This window comes from Euwallacea fornicatus, chromosome 24, assembly GCF_040115645.1.
Source record: "Euwallacea fornicatus isolate EFF26 chromosome 24, ASM4011564v1, whole genome shotgun sequence".
NCBI classification, from domain to species: Eukaryota; Metazoa; Arthropoda; class Insecta; order Coleoptera; family Curculionidae; genus Euwallacea; species Euwallacea fornicatus.
The window spans coordinates 73,369-97,134 of record NC_089564.1 but is presented as its reverse complement, the minus strand read 5'-3'; the positions used below and the strand labels follow the sequence as shown (position 1 = coordinate 97,134).

General features: G+C 33.2%; 2 protein-coding genes and 1 long non-coding RNA gene across 7 annotated transcripts; 2 read left to right on the top strand and 1 right to left on the bottom strand.

Annotated features, from left to right (window-relative positions):
• Positions 1-1,466: 1,466 nt before the first annotated feature.
• On the top strand, positions 1,467-4,739 carry LOC136346728 (transmembrane protein 135-like). Of its 4 annotated transcripts, XM_066296098.1 has the most exons (9): positions 1,470-1,761; positions 1,816-1,949; positions 2,016-2,139; positions 2,240-2,388; positions 2,447-2,561; positions 3,990-4,157; positions 4,209-4,349; positions 4,397-4,563; positions 4,615-4,739. In XM_066296098.1, the coding sequence occupies exons 1-9, from the start codon at positions 1,603-1,605 to the stop codon at positions 4,667-4,669; spliced, it is 1,212 nt and encodes a 403-aa protein (XP_066152195.1). In that variant the 5' UTR covers positions 1,470-1,602; the 3' UTR covers positions 4,670-4,739. The 4 variants fall into 4 exon arrangements, with proteins under 4 accessions (XP_066152194.1, XP_066152195.1, XP_066152196.1 ...); XM_066296097.1 differs by having other exon boundaries at positions 1,467-1,761; positions 4,397-4,739; XM_066296099.1 differs by having other exon boundaries at positions 4,401-4,670.
• On the bottom strand, positions 4,452-9,521 carry LOC136346732 (protein obstructor-E-like). 2 transcript variants are annotated; one of them, XM_066296104.1, is made up of 5 exons: positions 9,362-9,521; positions 5,730-5,820; positions 5,537-5,676; positions 5,295-5,483; positions 4,452-5,243 (listed from the first exon to the last, which is right to left on the bottom strand). In XM_066296104.1, the coding sequence occupies exons 1-5, from the start codon at positions 9,402-9,404 to the stop codon at positions 4,927-4,929; spliced, it is 780 nt and encodes a 259-aa protein (XP_066152201.1). In that variant the 5' UTR covers positions 9,405-9,521; the 3' UTR covers positions 4,452-4,926. The 2 variants fall into 2 exon arrangements, with proteins under 2 accessions (XP_066152201.1, XP_066152200.1); XM_066296103.1 differs by lacking the exon at positions 9,362-9,521 and adding an exon at positions 5,964-6,042.
• Positions 9,522-14,819: 5,298 nt separating this feature from the next.
• LOC136346734 (uncharacterized) lies at positions 14,820-18,941 on the top strand. Its single transcript, XR_010733353.1, has 3 exons — positions 14,820-15,259; positions 16,232-16,394; positions 18,711-18,941. It is a non-coding gene; the product is annotated as an uncharacterized lncRNA (long non-coding RNA).
• The last annotated feature ends 4,825 nt before the right edge of the window (positions 18,942-23,766 follow it).

Here is a 23,766-nt window from a genome sequence, read left to right as displayed (position 1 = left end):
CTTTGAGGTCGTATTTATTTGTACATGTAAAACGGTTTTAATGTCAAATTAAATGATTACGTATACAGGGTGCTTTGAAAAGTTGGTACAAAATTTAAGAAACTTAGAGTCAAAAATAGTTAAAAAAAAGTTCCTATTAACATTGATCCGACGAATCACCATTACTAAGATATGGCTTTTCAAAGGGGTCTTATCGTTTGGATATTTTTTAGAATAACTCTCTTTCTGATTAAGATAATGGAATAAAAATTGTAGGTAATAATCATACCATAAGAGTCTTTAACTGCCATAAATTTCATCAAAATCCATCATAAATAAGAGTAGTTTAGTAACTACCCTGAACTGAAATTTTTCGAATATTTTTTATTTCTTTTAATTATCAAGCAAATTATATTATTTTTTAATGATCTAGACTCTTTAACGAAAAATTCTCTCTATTGTTTTCGAATCCTGCGTAGTTTAGTCAGAAAAAATTATTTTTTAAAATAATACATGGCTGAAAACAATAACATTTTTTACCATTTTCACATAATAAGAATCTCTTATGGTGATAGTTTCATTGCAGTGGCTGTCACTTTAGCGTTATATCATTTAAATTCTTACGTATTTTTAGATGTTTAGTTGTGAACTTTGTGCTTGATTTTTTGTCACATTCGATTTCCTTACAATCACGGAATATCATTCTTTTACTAACCGTGAATTTGCCGATATGCATTTTATATATAGTTTCTATTTTATGTATATTTCAAGACCCTTATAGTATAATTATTACCTACAATTTTCATTCCACTATCTTAATCAGAGGAAAAATTATTTTAAAAAATATTCAACGATACTTCATCGGACCAATGTCGATAGGAATTTTTTTACTATTTTTGATTCTACTTTCACCTCCTTGAGTTTTTTACCAACTTTTCCACATAATCTGCGCAAGCATAACTAAGAAGTGATTTTAGAATTTGAGCAGGATATTTTACAATAAAACCATCGTAAAATCATTGAAGCCAAAGTAATTTAAGGGCCAGTAGCTCAGCCTCTGGGCAAGTTTACCATGAGTTTAATATTCATGAAAGCGAGGAAATAAAGGCAGAGGTGATACGTTGTGTTTTTGATTAAAATTATCTTTGAAAGTAAAGCTGCTAGTACTTCCAGGTACAGTTATCAAGATGAATAGTGATCTAGTGGTCGTACGAGATTGTCAGTTTTACCAATGAAATTTGTTAAAACTTGAATTAATCACCACGAATAAATAGCGAGTACATTGCAGTTGCCTCATTCAAAAACAAACGAAATTTCCGGAATAATTAAGACTTGAAATATGATTAGTTTTTCTCTTCTTTAAAAATTGAATTTCCATTTTACAATTCTGTTCCAATCCACTGATTTTGAGCTTACCTCGTATACTTCGTTACCAATAATAATCGTCCTAATACCTAACACAATAGTGAACAATACTGAATACGTATGACCCTTCTATAGCCATGATTAATATTTATTAACCACTTTTATTGCAATACGACACAATTCCAGCAATAGGAATTTACGTGTATTTGCTATTTCTTGCCATTTTTTAAACAAATTAAATCACTATAATTAGTGACCATGAGTGTGATAAGCAAAGAATTGTTTTATAGTAAAATAGGTACTGAAATTAAATGCCATCATATTCATAATTGGGACGAGAATTGCTGGAAAGCTTACGCCTATGGTGTGCATCAAATCTTTATCGGAGGATTGAAGTTCTTTCTTCCAATTTACGTTGTAAGTTTTGAATTGATTATTAAAATTGCAAAAAAAAACAATTGGATTTTTCAGATAAAGGCCATTTTACGTCACAAAAAATTGAAGCACAAAGGATTCTTGAAGAAGATTGTCCTAGAACAGGTTAGATCAACTTTGTATGCTGTGTCACTGGGTCTGCCTTTGATAATGGCAAACTGTTTGTTATGGTAATATCCTCATGAGCAAAAATACGCAGTAAGCAAGAATTAGTCGTCTAAAACGCAAAATTTTAGCAAAGTAACCGGTAGACTTCATTACTACAATTTGGGATTCGTGTCTGGGATTTTTTCTGGATTTGGAGTGTTGATAGAAACCAAAGAGAACAGAATGCTTGACACCTTAATATTTTTTAATCTTGTAAGCTTATTCAATTGGTTTCCGCCAGATTGGTCGTGAAAGTAGCCTTAATCACATATATTAAAATCGCAAAATATCACGTTTTTACCTTATTTTTTAGTTGGTGGAAGCAGCATTCAGAAACATGCACAGATTTGATATCTTAAAATTAACCAGAACTAAAGAAACTCTCATATTTATGCTAGTGAGCAGCCTACTTATGCACGTTTTGCAAAACAGACATAAAGACTATAAATTTACCAATTTTTGGTAAGTTTGAAAAGAATATCCAGTATCAAATTAAAAGGCTTTCTCTCTGATTTTCCAGGTTTTATATGCCAGAACTGCACAGTAAGAGTGAAAAGATTCTCAAAGAGCCTAGAAGTTGTGATGGAAGTGGATGTAATAAGCACAAGGGGAAGTGCCTTGCCTTTACCTTTGAGGTGTGCGAAGAACAACCGGAGGTCTAGTGAGGCGAAGTACAACTCAGAGGCCGGATCCTTGAATTCCTAATTTGATTTCTATTGTCATTTTATTAACTGTAACTTTCTCTTTAAATAGGTATTCGGCGAAAACATTTCTGGATATGTGCAAAGATCCTCATCATCTGCATATATCTCGAAATGTCTTCCCCAGATCTTAACAAGACAATTAAACTGGATAAAGTATGATTTCAAGAATCCAACCACGATTTACCTTAAAATTTTACAGGGTGAATCGTAACAGAACCGACATAGAGCAGCTGCGTTTAAGGGATCCGAAAATATAGTGACTGGTTGAATTTTTTTTACAGTTACTAGTTGAGATATTGACCCCCGAAGTAGGTTTGTAAATTTCTAAAAAACGGCATACTTCAGTAATGCGTCGTCACAACCCAACCAAATTTAAAATATGTTTTATTCTTATCAACATTTTTAATTGGTAGAAATTTGAAATCGATAGATGCTCACTAAAGATTGGATTAGGGGTAAAGTAAAAGAGCTGGGATTTTTTTATTTATAAAGCAATTAACAAACGGACAATATCATGTAACAGCAAATTTGATCGCAAAACTTTTATTTTTCTTCAAAATTTGTCGAAAACCTTATCACTTTTGATAAAATTGCAATTTTTGGAATGCAACCAATTCAAACCAGTAAAATTATATTATATATTATATTATTATATTCTTCTACTAGTAATTTTTGGTGAGCGATTAACTGGTATGCTAAATATAAATTGTCAGATACTGCGATTCGGCTCAGAAAAAGCTCTAAAAATTTCAATTATTGAAGAAGTTAATATGTTATTGGTACTAAATTCGATTACACAAAACTGCGATTTTGGCAAAGATGATCAGATTTTCAACGAATTTCTAAGGGGGTATAAAAGTTTTGTAATTACCTCTGTTATCAAATGGTATATTGTTTATTTGTTAGTTACATTACAGATAAAAAAATACCAATTATTTTATTTTGCCCTTAATCCAACCCATATTGAGCATCTATCCCTCTCACATTTTTTCCAACTAAAAATATCAATAAAAAAACATTTTACAAATTTGGTTGAGATGTGATGATGCATTACTGAAGTATGCTGTTTTTTACAAATTCACAAGCCAACTTTAGAGGTCAGTATCTCTTCAACTATTAGCTGTAATAAAATTCAACAAATCGTTATATTTTGAGACCCCCCACACGTACCTTGTCTGTGCCGGTTTGGGTACGACTCGCCCTGTATTTGATGATAACTTCACTGTGGTTTCACAGTCATTTAAGAGTAAAATATCAGTTTCACCGTGTTGTGAAACAACATTTGATGTGATTCAAAAATATTGCAAAACAGTTTCTCAGTAAAATGTTCCAAAACTATCCAGATTTCTCTATTTTCAGGGTTTGCAGAAGTATTTCTTTTTGGGCTACGGCTTTAGCATTATAAAGAAACTCATTCCTAAAATGTTTTTCGTATTCCAAAATCCCAAATTATTAATTTCTCTTATCATCAGTAAGGAAAATGCCAGATTTGGAGCGTTTATTGGGGCCTATGTGGGGATTTATAGAGTCCGTATTATGTTTTACCCATTACAAACTTAAAAACTCAATAACTTTTAGTACGTTAGTTGCTACTTACTCAGCAACCGTTTCGTTAAGACTAAGTTTATAGGTGCAATCGCAGGTTTTCTTTCTGGTTGTATGTACTCAATATCACCCAATATTCAGACGATCTCAGTGGGAATTATCACACTTTTGCAGGTAATTTTTTTTTTAATGATTTAGATGATGTTTAAGATCAGTTTTAGATAGGTTTTAACCATTATCTTCAAGAATTTAAGGTGAAAAATAAGGAAATACCGCAGCTATTGATTTATATGATTTCTCACAGTCTCCTACTACACAATGCTATTATGGCGAAGGAAACGTGTCCTAAATATTATCTTAACATGCTGAATATTGGCACTAACAACTTGTATGTAGGGTTTTTACAGTATTTTAGATATTTATTATTTTGTTGTTTCAGATTCCCTACAATTTACAAGGGCTTGATGGAGAAATACATATTAAGTAGAATTTAAATGTTTAGGAAATTATTTTTAACAATAGAAAAATTATATTTTTAATAAATGAACTTAACAGGTAAAATAATACACATTATTATTATAGAAATTAACTAGGAATTAAATACAGATAGATAACAGAGTAATGACTGCATTAAATAACTGAAAGAGAGAAGAGATGGAGAGAATGAATTGATAATTTCTGAGAGTAATATACTGGCACTAAAACTGAACAAATTTAGAGAGAACTAATTGAATTATGAGATAGAAAAATGTTAGTTTCTAGGTTTGTTTTTAGCAGGAATTGGAATAGCCCCTGGGGGCAAGTTATTAAAGTTGGGACCATCCACCCTATTTTTAGGATTATTTTGAGGAATGTTCTCCTGCAGATCGTCTTCTTGAATTGGGGGTGGCAGGGTGCTGGGCACGTCGCAATCTTCCGTGGGTGGTACCACACACCTCAGAGACCTCCTATCGAAAACCAACATGGCGGGACATCTTTGAAGCCTTGGGTACCCCCCTTGGCATTGCCAATAGCGGTTGCAGGACTTCCCTAGTGGAACATTTCCGTTGGGGTCGTCGTTACACAGAGCTAAAAAATTCCTAAACTCAAAAGCAGAGAAAAAGGCATTGAAAAACTTACGATGTTTTTGACATCCATCTACGTTCTCTGGCCAATCGCAAGAGTGCGTCCTCTCATTGTATAAAAGACCTCCGATACAGAGCTGCTCGGTGGCAGTACCATTCCAGCAAGTCCAATACCTTGTGCAGGATGTTTCGTGTCCAAAAATACCATACAACCAATCGCAATGGTCAGTGCCAATGGGAGGATCTATTTTTTTTCTTTTAGAAAAATAAATATGTTTAATAAGCCACTAAACTCACTGGCTTGTTGCTTTCCATCGCAGTAATCGGACCTCCATGGGTAATCGCATCCTTCAGTTACTCCTCTGTTTTTACCCGCATAGACCAGTCCATTAGGACAATCGTATAGTTCTGGTTGTCCATTTACACATTCCCAATATCTGAAAATTTAATGTAGCAAAATAGAGTTTAAGATGTATCGTCCTTCATTTACCTATCACAGTAAGTTGCGTCTCCAATCACCCTTGCTTTGGTTTGGCAAGGATCTTCCTGATTTCCCTTTAATTGTTGGCTCTTTGCTAATCCTGAAAAAAGGAGAATCTCTTATGGTTTTCTTTGTCGTCATCGGCTTTGGCCTTAACCTTTGGAGTGCAAAAACGTGGCCTAAAGATCGCATGAAAAAATCCCATGATTCGTGCAATGTGAATTTTATTAATAAGTAATTTACCTTTCTTGGTGTTTCTCTCATAAATCTTTTCTGCTGATATTCCGAGTTTTGGAGATATCGACATTATTCGAAGAAGTCTGATCATGTGTATGAAAATTCCTTTTTGAGCAACTGTCGGTATCTCCAGTGTCTGAGATATCAACAAGCAATTTAGAAAGTAACTTCAGACGTGACTCTTTAATATAATTTCGTTATTCATTATCTTCAATTTCAAAATTAAACGTGATACCTACAGGTGGTTAATTGTCCTAAACGGACTGCCGAGAACATCAAGGTTAGCTAATTTACCTGGTTTTATAAGGCATTTTAAACATTCACCCGTTACGCAATGAAAAACGTAAAATAACGTTTAAAAGATTTGTTAATTAAACCAATTAGGAGCAAAACCACTTGTACAATGCGCAGAAAGGCTTTTGTATGGCCAATTTCCAATGGTAATAATGAACTTTCACAGGGTTCATTGTTTCATTTGGTAAAACAATTTAGCATGTTAGAAATACGTAATTTTGTGTTGGTTTTAATTATGTATGTTGAGCAATTAATTAAGTTAACAGGGTATCACCCTCACAAGACCACAAACCCTCTTATTCGTCAATAATAGAAAGTGATCTGGAGCAGTTCTTTATGAGTGTAACCCTGAACTTTAACTAATTGGAATCAGCGCTCATCAATTGCAATTTTTACGTCATTCATGCAACCGTTCATCCGTGAAGAAAGGCACGATGTTTATTATTTATTCGTGCAATTGTGAAACTTTGAAGAATCTGTAGAATATTCAATTCATGTTCAATTAGCCGACCGGAAATTTGGCTTCTTCAAATCCCGCTAATAAGGTAATAGATCGTGCTTATCATAATGACCAGAACCGCAGAAATTTAATAAAGCAATTAGTTATTTCCATTTTTTATGAAAGTGGTCCCACTTTAAACAAGAGCAACGTTCCTCGAGTCGAGTCAAAGTTGAAAGTAAAAGCGAACGAGTAAAAGTTGCACAATCAATGGGTGGACCCATAAACCAACTGAAAATATTGTCTTCGTGTTAGATGTTGAGAGCAAGGATTTCCTATTTTTACCTGAAGACGTGAGTAAAAAACAACTTCATATTTTTTTGATTTTGGCTCTGCCTGTTTGGCCACAGGCAGAAATTGGCAGGAATTTCGACAATAAAGAGTCAAAAATTGGACCTTTGCGAATTTTTGAGAATTTTGAATTCAGAAGAGATATCTGGTTTCACATTATTACCAGGTATGTTCGAAACCGTAGAACGACGATTTAGACATCTAATTCTCTTACCGTTTAATCAGAACCACGTTCTGTTAACTAATAAAATCGCTAGCGGTTAACCAGATATACCGATCGCATGAAGCTTATTTACACCCACAGCACGATCATGCATCATGCACAGTTCCAGGTGGTGGTGATGAATGCGAGATGGCTTTACGGTATCATCAGCAGTGATTTCATGTACCTACATTCATATGCGGAGGGCACTTCCTGTGAGAATGTTGGTTTCAAGGTTAAAATAAAATTTCAGACAGAACAAAACGTTAAGAATCTAGAACTTAACAGTATTTTATACAGCAACAATTACCTCTTGCAATTTAATACACTGGCAACGGCGAAAATCGCATTAACCCAATTAACGCAGTACCCGCATATGGGTACTACGTTCAGATAGAAAATGCGATTGCGTAATGTGAAACACCCAGTATCGAGATGGCAGAGATTGAGGTATTTCCGGATTGTCTGGATATCATAGAAAGTATGAGAAATTTGAATGTAAATTTTCGCAATTGTTTGCTGTTCTTATTAGTTGAAATTGAAAAATCGAAAGTGTGTGAAAACAAGAGTTTTACGGTTGTATAAGAGTACATTACCATAATCCTTAACACATTATTGATGATGAATTTCTTACGTCTTCGAGAAAGATGGATGGTTATACAAACATGAGCATAAATTATGTTAATTATTTGTCATATATTATCATAGGTAAAAAAACGTCTATTATAGCTTTCAGAACAAAGAAAATTTCAGTAAACTAGTTTATCAGACCTAGACTGCTCCAAGATAAGAATATACATAGTGTTAAGTAGAAAGTGCGCCGGAGAAAGTACATGCACATTCAAAGATCATTTATTTCTCTTAAGCTCGCACAAGGCTCTTGGGATGCTGCCTAATAACTCGTTGTTATGTAATATTTACATAATTTTTAATGGCGTTTGGTTAATTGTATACCAGGAAGGTATTTGGTGACTAAGCAAACATGGAAATACATGGATGATCGATGGATTTCTTCATTAACGCCCATGATAAGATGAGAAAATATATAATAGCATGGAAATCAAAATTTAAAAATTTAGAGATAGAAAGATCAGCTAAATCGAGTCACATCTCCCTAATAAAGGTTTTCCTTAGAGGCAGTTTTGAAAGAAAAATCACCATAAAAAATATAAAAATCGTATTTTTTCTCCAAAAAAATTCCAAAAATTTGCCATGTTTCATATAAACCCTATTGGTCTTCAAAAAAAGATTAGAAGCTACATGTTTCCAAATAAGATCTGCCTTAGAAATAATTTTACAGCAAAAGCTGACATGTTTATATAGGAACTATAACACATAATGTCCCTTATCTTAGTTACGGCCGTTTAAAGACTGTCGACAAGAAATATAAGATACTGTTGAATTTCTTAAACGGAAAAACTTATATGAATAACTTTTGGTACATTTTGTACTCGTAGTTAAAACTTTTATTTAAACGCACTAGATACCAAAAATTCTAATCACGGGCAAACACTCTTTCCATATTATGAAAATTGGGCCCTTTATCCTCATTCGTTACAACATATGCAAACTAATATTAAATAGGAAATTATCATGTTTTTTACATAAAACAGGTGTATTTGTCGAAATTCGCTACGTATAAAATTTTTGCTGAAAACTACATTTAAGTCAATTTATGACCAATAACTAATAATGAGCTGTAATTTGGAGAGGGGAGATTTTTCGACCAAAATTTATGGTACCTTTTTTTAAAATTTACAGTCTAGAAATCCACCTTTAATAAGTTTAAACCTAATTATTACTCTCACTGCATTCAAAAGTTTGGAATCAGCCAATTCTTAAAAAATACTCAGAAACAAACGAAGTTTCAGAAAAGTAATATTCTCATGGAAGTATCAGAAGTTTCACGTTTCTAAATAAGATACGTTCCCGAACTAGTTTTTTAAAGCACCCTTAGACTAAATTTTTTTTCGTAACTCAATATAAAAACAAATAATTTTAAGGTAGCAAAATATTCAATCTTACCTTCCGTCAACTACCCCACAAACCACAAATCGTTTCCAAGTGCAGCAAAATCAATTTCATCAATTTCTTATTTTTTAGGAAAAAAGGACTTACCCAGTGCTGCCAAAAAGACGAATCCACAAAACACCCTCCTCATATTGTACTTCAGTAGATCACCCGGTATACACGGTATCAACTATGGGACACCCGGTTACGTACAGACTGAAGTGATATCGAACCGTATTCTTCTTTTTCTCACCAGATTTTGCCTTCTTAGTATGAAAGTGGTGAAGAGCAGTCTTCCACCACTACCGCATATACCAGTGCTTGTTAAAAAATGTTACTCGACGTGTCACCTTTTATTACCAATAGTTAGATTGAAATTATGGGCCTACCCTCGTATATAATTATTCACACTGTTATTAATGTTGTGTTGCAATGCAATAATTAACCTTTGTTATTTATTAAACAATTCCTCAGTACTGACAAAGTCTTCAATGTTAAACTACACTAAAACTTGCATGTCAAATGCCTTTAGGAAATTAATAGATGATTTCTGTTTTCACTGTTTTGACCAAATTACCGGTATATGAATTAATGTATTTATGACTTTCCAATGAAAGTGCAAGTGGATGATTCAGAAATATACATATAAATAGATTTTTCCTTTTGCATGCGTTCTGCTTGGATTCTTGAAGTAAATTTATTGCCTTTGGCCATTAAACAATGATTTGGTTTGTTTTTACTTCTTTTGCCGTGACATAAGCTGTAGAATATTAACTCAGATATATAGTATTTCCTCGAAACATCACGGGACTCATCATATAAACACTTTCACTGACCAACCCTTTCTGATGAGGTAGTCAATACAGGTCGGTCTGTTATTTTACAAAAACAAGTGAAGACAATAACACTTCTATGAACATTTTGTATAGTTTCTCAACACTATTCTTTTTTATTTTAGATATTCACAAGCGTATCGCTCACGATATATGTGGCCTATATACTTAGTACAGCGTCTAGTATACTCTATCCTTAACTAAATACAATGCTAATTTCTCATCATAACATTCTTTGTAGGTGTGAACATTATTAACATTCAGAGATACAAAAGTGACTGTTTTTGAATGATAGTGCTCATAGTGTAAACCATGTTTAGAAGGGGACGTTCTATGGAAAGACAACTTTTTATTACATTCGAAGAGGACTACGATGAGAATGTTCCAGTGTACATTAGTGATGAAGACGCCGATGATTCTTTGAAATCTATGTAACACCAGCTACGCCAACAAAATGTCTGGGTAATACCCAAAATTCTCAGACAATAGCGAGATCTACAACCTCTTCGGGTGATTTTAAAAGTATTTTTTGGACTGATTCTGGTAAAATACAACAATGTTTCCCATTCACTGAGAAAAGTGGTATGAATAACAAAAGTTCGTGAACTTTCTAATTACTAGTCATGAGCAAACTTTTTTCTTTTAAATTATCGAAAAAATGCAATGTCTTGAAATTTCTTCAAGCTATTGCTAAAATTTTTACGCTTTGTAAATAATCATGAAAAGACACCCCGAGGACGTATGTCCCGACGACAAAAAGGTGCATGGTATATACCAATTTAGATGGGGGAAGATGATACTAAAGAACCGCCGCAGTAACTTTCTCAAAATGTTAGCATCAAACTGTCCGAAGTTTTAACAAATGAGGGAAGAAACCTTTTTGCAGACAATTTTAATACAAACATGCTGTTGGCAGATCTGCCACGTGCACAAAATACCCGGTAGGCACTTCACAAAGAAGCAGAAAGTACATTCTTCAGGCTATAAAAGATGGGAAATTAGCATTCGTGCCAACAAGTTTTTTACTGTTTTTTCGCAATGTAATCAATGCAAAAATGTTGTAACTAACACGTATATTAATAACCGTATAACAATACCGACTTCTATTAACGCGTCTGTTAACTGGGCGGCTTCAAATATCTCTATTATTAATCGCCGGCATTAATATACTTTTTGGTTAAATAACAATTAAATAATTCCAAACAAACTGTAAAAAATATATTTTTTTTATTTTAAAAAACAAAATTTATCGGTTTTTTAATCTGGAATGTGATTTTCGATCCTTCTATAACTAGTTACACAATAAAAGCAGGCACCCACCTTCGTTTAAGAACTGAATTAACCCACCAAGAACAGTAAGAATTCTATTTTTTTAATTAAACGTGTTTTTAAGATTTTTTTTTAAGTTGATTTGATTCAATTGATGTATATATTAGAGCATATTCTAGTGTCGAATCGGCATTTGCCAAGATTCATAACTTCAATTCCAGAAACAGAAGATAGCATTGCTTAAAATTTTAACAGGCGAAGTTGTGTGCTGCACGTTGGAAAATGCTCTGTATAGACTATGCTAAAATTTGAAAACTACTATTATTGACTGGAGTTAAGTAAGGCTAAAGATGAGCACCACAAGTGTCCCAAGTAAAAACGCAAATTAAATATGATAATAATAAAACTAACGATATGCATGGTAGTTATAGTGTGAATTGTGAAGAAAAAGAGTTTGATTTAACTGTTGGTTGACGACAATATAAAACCTTGTCTCCATTCTCATGGCATACAAAATTGTCTTGGGAAAAAATACGTATAATTAGTCACAAATGGCAATTTGGTTTAATGAGATATTGAGACCTATTGTAGGTCAAGAATTATGATCGTAACTTCACAAATTAGAAGGAGAAAAACAAACTTCTGAAATCCTTTCCGTTCTTATGAAACTCTAAATTAGAAGGTTGAAAATCTATATGCAGAGTGCTACAAATCAAAAGGATGTATGAGATTCCTATAAACGATAAGAGATACAGGGTCGGTTAAATTAAGATAAGTATGGGCAATTAATGGTTATTTAGAATCTGCTTTAAGATTAGAAAAATTCCTAATACCCTTTGAGATGTCTGTGAAAAATTAAATGAATCGAATTTCGATTTTCAGAAATACATATTATATAATATTTTTAAAGATGTTCCATCACTATCCGTTATGTCAAAATGACATGGAGCGTAGAGGTACCCATTGCATTGAGCAAAATGGGCAGTTTCTCTAAAAACTAAAGGCGTAACAGATTAGATTAGTTTACTATTACGAATTATCTTTAAAAACCAAACTTTTAAGAAATTATTGCATTTTCCGCACTTCTGCCAGTCTAATAGATTATGGCACATGCGGGGAGACCTATTAAATTCAGGAGTATAAACAATTTAATCTTCAAAAATCAGATATTAAACAAGGTAGAATTAGGGATTATTCTAAAATAATTTTTAATGTCTGATAATAAAGAATGATCATAAAAAAATCTCAATCAGGTGTTGGAATATTAGAACCATGTCTTGGATAAAAATCATTTGTTAGTCATATGTCGATGGTAAATAACAAATTGCTTAACGGACGCCTCACGTTTATAGTATACCGCCTATTGCGAGATTTTTTTATGATCTTCCGTTAGTATATTATACTCCAAGGTAGTGAAATGCATTGTTGTGACCTGAACGTCAAATTTAAATCACGAACGCTGATGGATGTAAGACGGGAGAGTCATAAAAAATATTTCATATCTAGCGTACACAGAGAGTTTTATTATGTATACCATCTATTTAAATCTTGGAAATTGTAGAAGGTATAAAAATATAAAAGAAAGAAGTAGTCATCTTTAGGGATATACGAAATGTCCCGTAAATTGTGTTGCCGAGTTGTTTTTAATTTCCGATATTTTGAGAAAAATGTGAAATTGGTAAACACCACCAATTGACAATATTTCAAAAATTATCACTTTGATAAAAAACTTTAAATACAAAAATACCTTTAATTGCTAGTTTTCACTTTCTACGACATATGCTTATTGTTATTCGGATGTGACATATGACATTCAAGATATTTGATTGATACCAACACATTTTTTTTAAATAGAGACCTATAATTTTGTTTCATAATTCTAAAAAAATGTTTACTTTTGAAAGATCATTGGATCATCATATAATTTTTGTATGTGAGATGTGTAAATACAAGGCATTTTTTAACACGAATGGTGCAGTTTACAGCCCTTCAAAAAGTGACATTTTTAATTTTCTAAGGCCATTTGTTCGAAAATAGCTACATTGGTAGATAAACTTTTTACATATGTTACATAAAGAATCTCATTTTGTTTCTTCTGTGCTTATTTTACTTATAATAAAAATTGCCCGAGTAATAAGGCTGTATCCAACAATCGCCGTATAGAGCGTCTTCTTCCAAAATCATATAGTCACTGGATTCAAGTAGAATTCTAATAAATTATATATTTTAAAATGTTGTTTAGTCATACTCGATAAAGAGATTTTTGTTAATGGAGTAGTCCAACTACGGGTTTTCTGTAAATATTTTGTACTACAAATATTTTAGTTTGTTCAACAGATTTGAAAGAGCGAGACAAAATTAATTTGGGTAAATTGAGACTTACTAAAACTTTGATATATACCACTTCTGAATATTTATTACAATAAACTTGGTAGTCCCTGGGTAAAATATAAACAGAATTCTGTATATGTATATAAATTAATTTACATTTTTCCTTAATAAAGATAAACATATTCATGAACAAGAAAAAATTAATTTTATTTATAACAACGTGAACAAATCTCTAAAACTATTATTTGTATTCAAATCCTAAATAATATAATATGAGAGTCTGGAGGTCATGAGAGGATAAAGTAAACTTGAGAATAAATTTTTTGGTTCAGATAAAATAGTGATATACTATATACTATATCTACAGGTACTGTAGTGCGATTAAATATATATATTTAAATTTGTATTTGAAAAGTAATCTAAAACTAGTTTAATTCTATGATAAAAATCAAAGATATTTATCTCCATTTTTTACCCCTGGGATTATAATTAGAAAAGTAAAAATTGCTACAATTTCGAATTTATTTACCCAAGACCAGCCTTCATGCAGTTTTAGTATAATTTTCCGAACAAGTATTTACATTCACCATTGTCAAGAGTCAAACTCAATAATAAATCATCAAAATTTGATTCATCAAAACAATGAGTTTCAGTCATATGGGTTAATATTTAAAGTATAAATTCATTAATTATCAAAAACAATTGTTCACACTTAGGAACAATTTGTGTACGCCATCTTATGCATTCATCCTTATCACGAATGAAACTTTGTAATCAATAATTCATTTTATAAGAAAAAAACCATACTATACAATTTTCTCCTCCATAAAGTAATAGTAATGTTTTATCTTTCCAGGCAATAATGGACTTTATTAATCACATGCTTTCACTCTTTTATATGTCATTAAATATTCCTTGACTAAATTTGTAAAACCTTCAATTAATCTCTTAGACCTATAACTGCCGCGTTCTTATTAAGATCATGCGTGTCTTCCCTCAAAAGGGTGGTTCGCATACCGATTAAATGCGCTTAATCCTATGCACCCGTACAGTATTGCCAATTTTTGAGATAAACTTACTCCTTGCAGGAACTAACTGCTCGTTGAATTATTCAATTATCAATCAATGCCAACATTCCAAAGTGAATTAAAATCAGCGCTGACAACTTCCTCTTATGTGACCGATTAAATCAATATTTGTTCATTTTTGACAGAACAAGAAGGGGCGGAAACTTCAGAAATCATCCCTTTTATCGGCAACATTGCTTTATCTCCTCATCGATCCAAAATCCCACAGCATCTAAACATCTCAGTAGTAGTCAACAAAGCAGTTTTGCTATTTCTCATCAGTTAGTTTTGTGTCCGGTAGTCGGTAATCAGTAATCGCTCCCATTTCCAAATCAATTTGCGTTTGTGTGTGTATATGTGTGTGTATGTGGGCCACTATAGAGCTCGTAATAGAACTAGTGTTGGTACCAGTATGTTTTTAGAACCGCGTTGGTACCGGTAAAGGAACTTTAGTTCGAAAAGTGTAAGCTTTCGTGCGAAAAAGTGCGCGATTTGTGTGTTCAAAGGCAAGAAGGGTCAGAGTTGTTATTTTTTTAATATAAATTTTCATTAGGAATTAAGTAATTTTGAACTTGTTTTGAATTTACAAATTAAATTACCTCATGCACGCAAATAAACATTAACAAATTTCATATGGAGTAATCTCCCAACTGCCGTCTTATTGGTTTTACATATGTGAATCGATAAATAAGATAAATCTATCAATAACCCAATTATTAAAAAATATATAATTAAATAAATTGAGATGTAAAAATATACCTTCCCGTCATGATGTAGATATCTTAAGGCTGATCATCAAATTTGTTATTGAGCAAAGTTTTTCAGCTATATTGAATTGTTTTTTTTTTCTGTTTTTGGTAGAGATCACTTATGTATTCAAATAAAAAAGAAACAATCATCTTCACATGGACAAAGATTTTGCTACTGATTAAATTTAAGTTTTTTAAAGATTGTAATAATTTCCGCAATTTTTTTTTCTCTTTTGGAGTAATGTATTATCGTCTCGACTTCAAATTTCAGGTAGTTATGTTTATAAAGCAATAATTTGAAAAAATCGTCGAAATCTCTAAAAGAACTTATGATTTAAAAAAATGTTTTAATGAGGGTTGAAGTAATTACTCAGACTTTCCCTCATTTAAAACCGTGAGTTTTTATATTTTAATTTATATGAAATTTCAAGGTAAAATAATATTTCTAGAGAAATATATTTATTATCATATATTGCCAACATCACTAAAATATCTTGGTCGTATAGGAAATTATGATTTTTATGAAAATATTTATAACTAGATAGCAGAAAGTCAAGCTGATTTCTCTCACTATTACTTGAAAATGTGAATTTCTATACGTTGTTTTCTTACACTACATTTCAAGCTGATGTAATGTTTATACGGGAACGTGCTAATTATTAATCAGCGTCCAAAATACTAAAATTATTCGATTCACAACTCAAATTATACATATTTTTTAATTCACAGCCTTTAATAACACTGATCTTTCTTCAACCATACTTATTGCGAACTAGTTATCTGCAAATATTTAAGTGATAACCCAAAATGACCGACATAGTCCAAAATGAAGTGCAACTGGAACAGAAGGCCCCGGATACCTCCAGTGGACACCCTCATAGCCATACTAATGGTAGGTACCAAAACTCGTATTTACTTTACATTCATCGTTATGTAACCAAATATTACAATGTAGCTGACAATCATCGTTAATCCCTTATATACCCTGCATTTTTATTACGTAAGAAATATTTATACCAAAATTGACATTACCAGTATGTAAAGGTAAATTTCTACTGTTTTTTCCTTGCAATCAGGTGAACCACACACCTTTATTTTTAGTAGTTACATCATAAAACGTGAAACCGTTAAGTTATATAGGAAAATATCTTTGCAAACAAGTATCTAGTATGTAGAATTTTACGACCATGTATGCATTTAATTACACACTACCAAATTGTAATTATTTCAACAGTATGTTCGTAGTCTTTCTAATAAAAATATGCAGTTAAAAGTTGTTATAAAAGTCTTAAGATTATCACAATCACAGACCGTATATTCTGTTAATAAAGCTAAGAGAGCTCATAGAAACAAAAATGTACATCGAATAAAATTAGATCCGAAATCACGTCGTCTCCAAGATACAAAACGTCTAAGTTCTTATATTTTAAAAATATTTTTTAAATATTTGAAATATAGTTTGGCATAAGAACAAAAAATTAGGGACACGGCATGGCGGGATAAATGTACATGTTTTGCAGAAGGCAGAATATTTTCACCTATACCAATAGGTTCCGTGCGGCCATTTAATGGGATATTTTTCATGCAAAACATAATATGCCACTGGTTTTTTTACTACGAATATATTTTTTTAATATTTTAACAATTCTTAATTTAAAAAAAAGGGCTCTTAGTATTTTGTTGCTCAAGTAGCTATTTTCAAGAAAAAAAAAAGTTGAAGTTAATTTATTTTTTTTTAATAGAGGTAGAACACACGAAGACAAACATGTGTAAAACATGACTCATCGCAAAATAATACTCTTCTTTCAAGGTATGTAATTCTGAGCTATTTACAAATGTAGAAACGTTGGATGGCCGCAAGGACGTCATTGGCGCAAAGGGAAATATTTTGTCTACTCCAAAACATGTATATTTATCCCGCAATAGCGTAGCCCTAACCTCATATCCTCATCCCAAACCGTTTTCAAAATATTTAAAATACATAAGAAAAAAGAAATTAAACCATTTGTATCTTGAAAAAAAAACTATTTCGCACTTCACTCTATTCTATCTAATTATATTTTTAAGAGCACTGCATCCCCTGAAAATTTGGCAGTATATTCATGAAACACTATATATACATCATCACAGTCAAAGGGTATATTTTTGTGTTCCTTTGCTAATAAATAACCAAAAAAATGACTTTTTATTTTGTCACTTTAATAAACTTGTTCTGAATTTCTGAGTCACATTGTCAATAAAAGGATCAGGAATACAGTTTCTGATGAATTGACTTAACATCCGGTTACATGCCTTAAATTTAAATGCCACCTGGGATATAAATCTCATATTCTATATATATACATTATGTTCCACTGTTTCTCTGTCAATATTTCTATTTTAACTGCAGATGAAGTTGAAAATAAAGATATCCAACTGAGCATAGGTTTTCAAGAGAATTAAAAATCTTATTTTCGACTGATGGTTCTACTGGAAAGTTACACGATTTTTGCAAATTTTCTCTATTTCTGGACTCATTTCCGAGTAAAATACCGGGATCAGGCATTTTTTCTAAGTTAAAACGTACTTAACTTAGGCTCTCATTGACTGAAACTAATAACATCTAATAATTGCATTGCCATATGGGCCAAAAATAGGCCTATTCAATATGAAATACAAGGCGTGACAAAATTGATGTGAAACAATCGTAGGTTTGATGTGGTACTTAGGACAAATTTGATAATAATAGGGGAGCCGCCATTAATAATCGAGAAATGATGTCAACTTTGTGGAGGTCAAAAAACGTCCAGGAAGTTTCCTTTACAGCCAAGTTCCTTCATGAGGAACTGAAGTCGCCTGTGAAGATTTTTGATTGAAGTTTAACCACATTTTCGATTTTTCAATAGAGACTTGGCACCATTTACATCAATATGTTCGAAAATAAAATGGGTCTCGTGACTCAGCACTAGATAAAATGGTAACTGTTTCAAAAGCTGTCTACCTGCCAAAACTTAAAGTTAGATTAAAAATAGTTAAGAATGAGAGCAAATTATAGATGTTATTGTGTTCCTGATGCATTTTATTTCACGAACAAACACAACAGAAGGAACTAATTACAGACACATTCTACGCCCCAATTGTTATTTATGAGGTTTTTTGATGAGACTGTTGAAAAATCCATTTAAAAAAACCTAAAATTCATGCCTATAAACTATTTTTACCCATGCAGGTCCAAAATAATATTGAAGTAATTCATTGGAGAGACTTCAAGGACAAATTGAGGCAATTAACATCCGACTACACTACATCATACAAACTGGTTCATTAATTATTATTATTTTCATCCTTGACTGTTGTGAACATGTTACGAAGTATAAATGAGGTGAAATATAGAAATGCTCTAGATAGATTTATAGTCCCAGGATTTATCCTTACATGAAGAAGAGAAACGAATATTAAATTTTGATTTTTTTTATTACACCCGTCAACATCCTTATAAAGGACAAAGCAGACTCCAGGATAAAGAAATCGCCTGACGATCCCCTAAAAGTTTTACAGGTTACCTCAATTCAATCCATAGCCCAAAATAATTCAAAGAAACTTTCAGGAATTAAAATAAACTGCCAAAAAATAGTAGCTTACTTAAGAAAACTCCAACTCTTTATATTACTTGAAAACGACAAAATCACTCAGCGATAAAATAAATACCGGGCAACTTCCTAAATTTCATCCAAAGACCCTCAGTTAAAGAAAAAATGCGAGAATAAGCTTTCATAAAAAATTAAAAAAATCCATCGACAACAACTTTATTTTCAAAAATACATTTCTCATTACATTTCTAATAAGTAAATCCACAAGCACCATCGCCCCTCTGTAAAATCCGCTTAAACTATACTCAAATGCTAAGAGAGAATATATGTCTAATAACTAAATCCACAAGCCTCGTCATCCCCCTCCTCAAAATCTCCTCTCGCTACAGTCAAATTATCAGTGACGATATTCCCCCTCTTTGATCCATCTCCTTTCCTCATATACCACCCTGGAGTGCCAATATCAAAATTGGGATTCAGCATTGTTTTCGATAAGAGCAGATTACTTCTCAGCCTCCTTCCCATAAGCAACTCCGACGGTGATGGAAAGTTCTGTTTTGGGGCGGAGTTATACTCCATAATCTCCACGAAGAGTTTGGTTTTGGATGTTAAGGATTTTGTAATCAAAGATTTGCAAATTTGGGTGTATTTTGCATTGGTAAGATCAGTGTTTGTCTCCACGCAAAGTATATGTTTGATGTCTAGATTTTTAAGGAAGAGCCTCAATTCCGACGTGTTGAATGGTGGAGAGTTTTCTGAGACTAATTCTAAAGGTAAGCCATGGGTTGCGAAAACATCTTCTAAGACGATAACTAGAGCTTTTGCAGTTTTAACATTAATTGGTTTTACAATCAGGAACTTTGAGAAATGGTCTATGATAATCACAAAACATTTCCTGTCAATTTCGAGTAAAGTTACTCCGAGTTTATTCCAGGGAAGCTCGATAATATCCAGTGAAGCCATATCTACCTCCGTCAGCAGAGGCTGAGATCCCTTCTGACAAATCTGACAATTCTCCACAAAACTCTCAATGTCTTTTTGCATGTTCGGCCAAAAGTACATGAGTTTAGCTTTCTGCAGGCAAAACTTTGCACTTTGATGAGCCGCATGGAGTTGCTTTAAAACTTTTTCCACCTCCTTCTGAGGGACCACAACTCTGTTATCATAGAAAAGTAAATCTCCATTATAGTGCAGGTCGTCTTTTATGTGAAAAAACTTGCGAACTTCACTCTTCACCCACGATAAATACTTAGGCCAGCCCTCTTTAATATAGGTGATTACAGATTGGAGTGCCTGATCATCTTTCAGGGACTGCTTGAAGTCTACTACTCTCTCTTCAGAGGCGTACAACAACAGTGAGTGAGGAGGTGCAATTATGTTTTCTGATATGCTTTTGCTGGTAACTGGAGTCAAAGGGTTTCGGCTCAAAGCATAGGCCACTATCAGGTTATTACCAGCAACGTACTCCAGTTTGAAGTCGAATTTCACTAATTTTAAAATAAGCTTCTGAAGCGTGGTAGAAAGGCTGTGTAAAGGCTCTTTAATCACTGTCAGCAAAGGTCTGTAGTCTGTTTGAACTATGACTTCTTTGGAATATGTGTAATAGTAGAATTTTTCGAGTCCATATAAAACTGCCAGCAACTTCTTTTCGACTTGCTGGTATTTTTGCTGATAGCTGGTTAGAAATGTTGAATAATATCCTAAGGGTAGGAAATCTTGCAGCACCACAACTCCCAAGCCATAAGTGCTTGCAACTACATGGATAAAAACTGCTTTATTCGGGTTATAAACTTTGAGAGTTGAAGATTCACATAGAGTTTTTTTCAAAGCATCGAAAACTGTTGCTTGTTCTTTCCCCCAAGAAAACTTCTCTGATTGGGTTAAAATTCTCTCTAATGGTTCAGCTTGAACACTCACATTGGGCGTCCATTGAGATAGAAAATCAATGATACCTAAAAACCTATGAAGTTCCTGCTTGTTTACCGGAGCCTTCATCTGACTCACAGCTTCTAGTTTACGAATGTCCATAGAAACTTCCCCTTTAAGTAACAAATACCCCAGAAACCGGACCTCAGCTTTCGCCAATTGAAGTCTTCCTTTGGAAAATTTCAAATTGTATCTGCGAGCCCTTTCTAGCACCTGCAGTAATCTGTTGTTATGCTCGTTCTTGTTTTTTCCATGCACTAAGATCTCGTCCATATAGCAAATCACCCCCTCCATGTCATCAAAAATTTGACTAGATATAAAGTGGAAGATTCTGGAGCCTGCTGCAAGCCCATAAGGGATAGTTTTAAAGTTAAATTTTCCCGAGGGGGTTGAAACGGTACATATATTGGAGCTATAATCATCGAGGGGGATTTGCATGCACGCTTGAGGGGATGATAAGATTGAGTAGAACTGAGAGCCTTTGGCCTCTTGCAGAGCTTCTTCGATTGCAGGTAGGGGGATGTATTCTGCAAGCACGTATTTGTTCAAAATTCTGCAATCCATGTAAATCTTCATTGATGGAAATTCATGGCATTTCGGAGCAATGATTAGCGGATGGGACCATTTAGCTGCCAAATCATCTTCAACACTCTCTAAATATCCATTTTGAACCATCGCTTTCAACTCAGGTTCCAATATTTGAGATTCAAAGGCATTGAGTTTTCTTGGCGATGAATGAATAGGTTTCACATTGGGGAGCAAATTTATATGATAAGGTTCGCATCTGAGAATGCCAGGAGGGCTGAAAACATCGCTGTAGAGCTTGGAAATTTTTTCGGCAGAATTTGCCTCTATAGGTGTCGAAATCGTCGCAACAATGCCCAAATCTATACAAGCTGGAAGCCCCAAAACATTGTCCAAATTCATCTTTGTGATAAAGAACTTTAAAAGATGCTGTTTACCATTTTTGGTGCATTTAATATCACTAGAACCCAAGATGGTTATAGTGTGTCCAGAATATGAGGACAATTCCACATCTGTTGGTGTGAGCTTAATTTTTAGTTTAAGCTTTTTGCATGTTTCATACGAAATCAAGTTAACATCCGATCCAGTGTCGATTCGGAATACCGCAGAATTACCATTGATTTCAATGGTCTCGAACCAAGTAACAGAGTTCGTTTTCGCGTCGTTTTTGATGGCAAAAGTTACCACCATCTCTAATTCTAGAATATTTATACTCAACGGCCACAATATAATATAAGGAAATTTGGAACTTACCTTATTGATGTGAGGACATTGTACATCAATCTTCATGGATCGTCTTAAAACTGACTACATCCACATATAGCGATTTCAGTGAAGGCGACACCAACCTGAGAAAAAAATCAGTGCTTGTCGACATCGCTCTATTACTGAGCTGATGTTCCCCAGACAGGCAAATGCTATTCGATTTAAGGTTATTTATAGTTAAACCATAAATCATCCTTTTTTCGTTCAAGCACGCGAGAATGATATGACGTATTTAGGTTTTATTTTAATTTAATATCCGGACATGACCTACTTCCTAAGAGGCTCTTATGCACAAAAAAGAAACTCAGGTATGTGAGAAACTTAACACAACGGAAAAAACATGAAAGACGGTCTGATTTTTTGGGGACTACTTTTTGCGAAAAATTAATATTCCCGACTCTATCAGAGGTTTCCCCATTATTAAAACTGCTTGAAAGGGGGGGGGGGTATAAAAACTGAAAGTTGGCGACTGAGCAAGTGTGCAAACGAGTACACGATCTTCAAAAGTGCACGCTGGCGTTTTATGCCACGACTTACGACTAGCGGGCGTTATTACAGTTTTACAGCCCATTACTCGAGACAATGGGCTATAAAACATAAATATGGCGTGTTAATTTTTTAATTGCCTTTAGTCAAATAACTACTTACGTGTAAAAGAGTAAAAAAGTATAATTTCTGTGTAAAATGTTATACGTATCATGGACTAAAACAAAGATAACATCCTTGACCGAATAAGGCCTTAAACGTCGGCCGCTATCGTAATCGTCGTTTTCAGCCCTCCATATACAACAGTATTTTACGTAATTTGCGTACACGCGTAGAAAACTGAATAGAGATTCCGTTCAAGGGCAAAGGTTAAAGAGCAACGCGAAGCAGAGGGCCTTTATTCGGTCAGGAGCGTAATCGCTCTTACGTACAGCGTTTTACGAATAAATAATACATATTTTTAAAAAAGTGTACATTCAGGAAGAATTTTATTATTTTTATACTTAGTTATTTGATTAAAGCTGGTTAAAAATTTAGCAGATGTTATTTTTTACTTTATGACTCGTTGCAGCCAATGACACACTGCAAAAATAAAACAACGCTCTCGGTGGTTGTAAATTCACTCTTTCTGTCATAGAAACTAAGATACATATAAACAAACGGTTTCAATTCATTTGCATCTAAATAACTATTCTCTCCAATTAACAAAAAAACTGATTTCAATCAATTTCTTATTTTGTTAATCTGAGAAAAATGGTTCCAGACAGTACCCATCGGAAAAAGTGTGTTTTACTTGACAAAAACGTAAATTTTCTGGTTTAGCTTCAAAAATATGGCAGCGGCAATAAATTTGCCAATTTTTCTCTTTGGAAAATATATAACTATTATATGACGAAAACGATTAAACGGTCCTGATAATAGATTAAATTGTATTTCTTTTCTCTAAATTGTATGTGATATTTTCGTTGACTAACGCCTGGCCAAAGTACAATT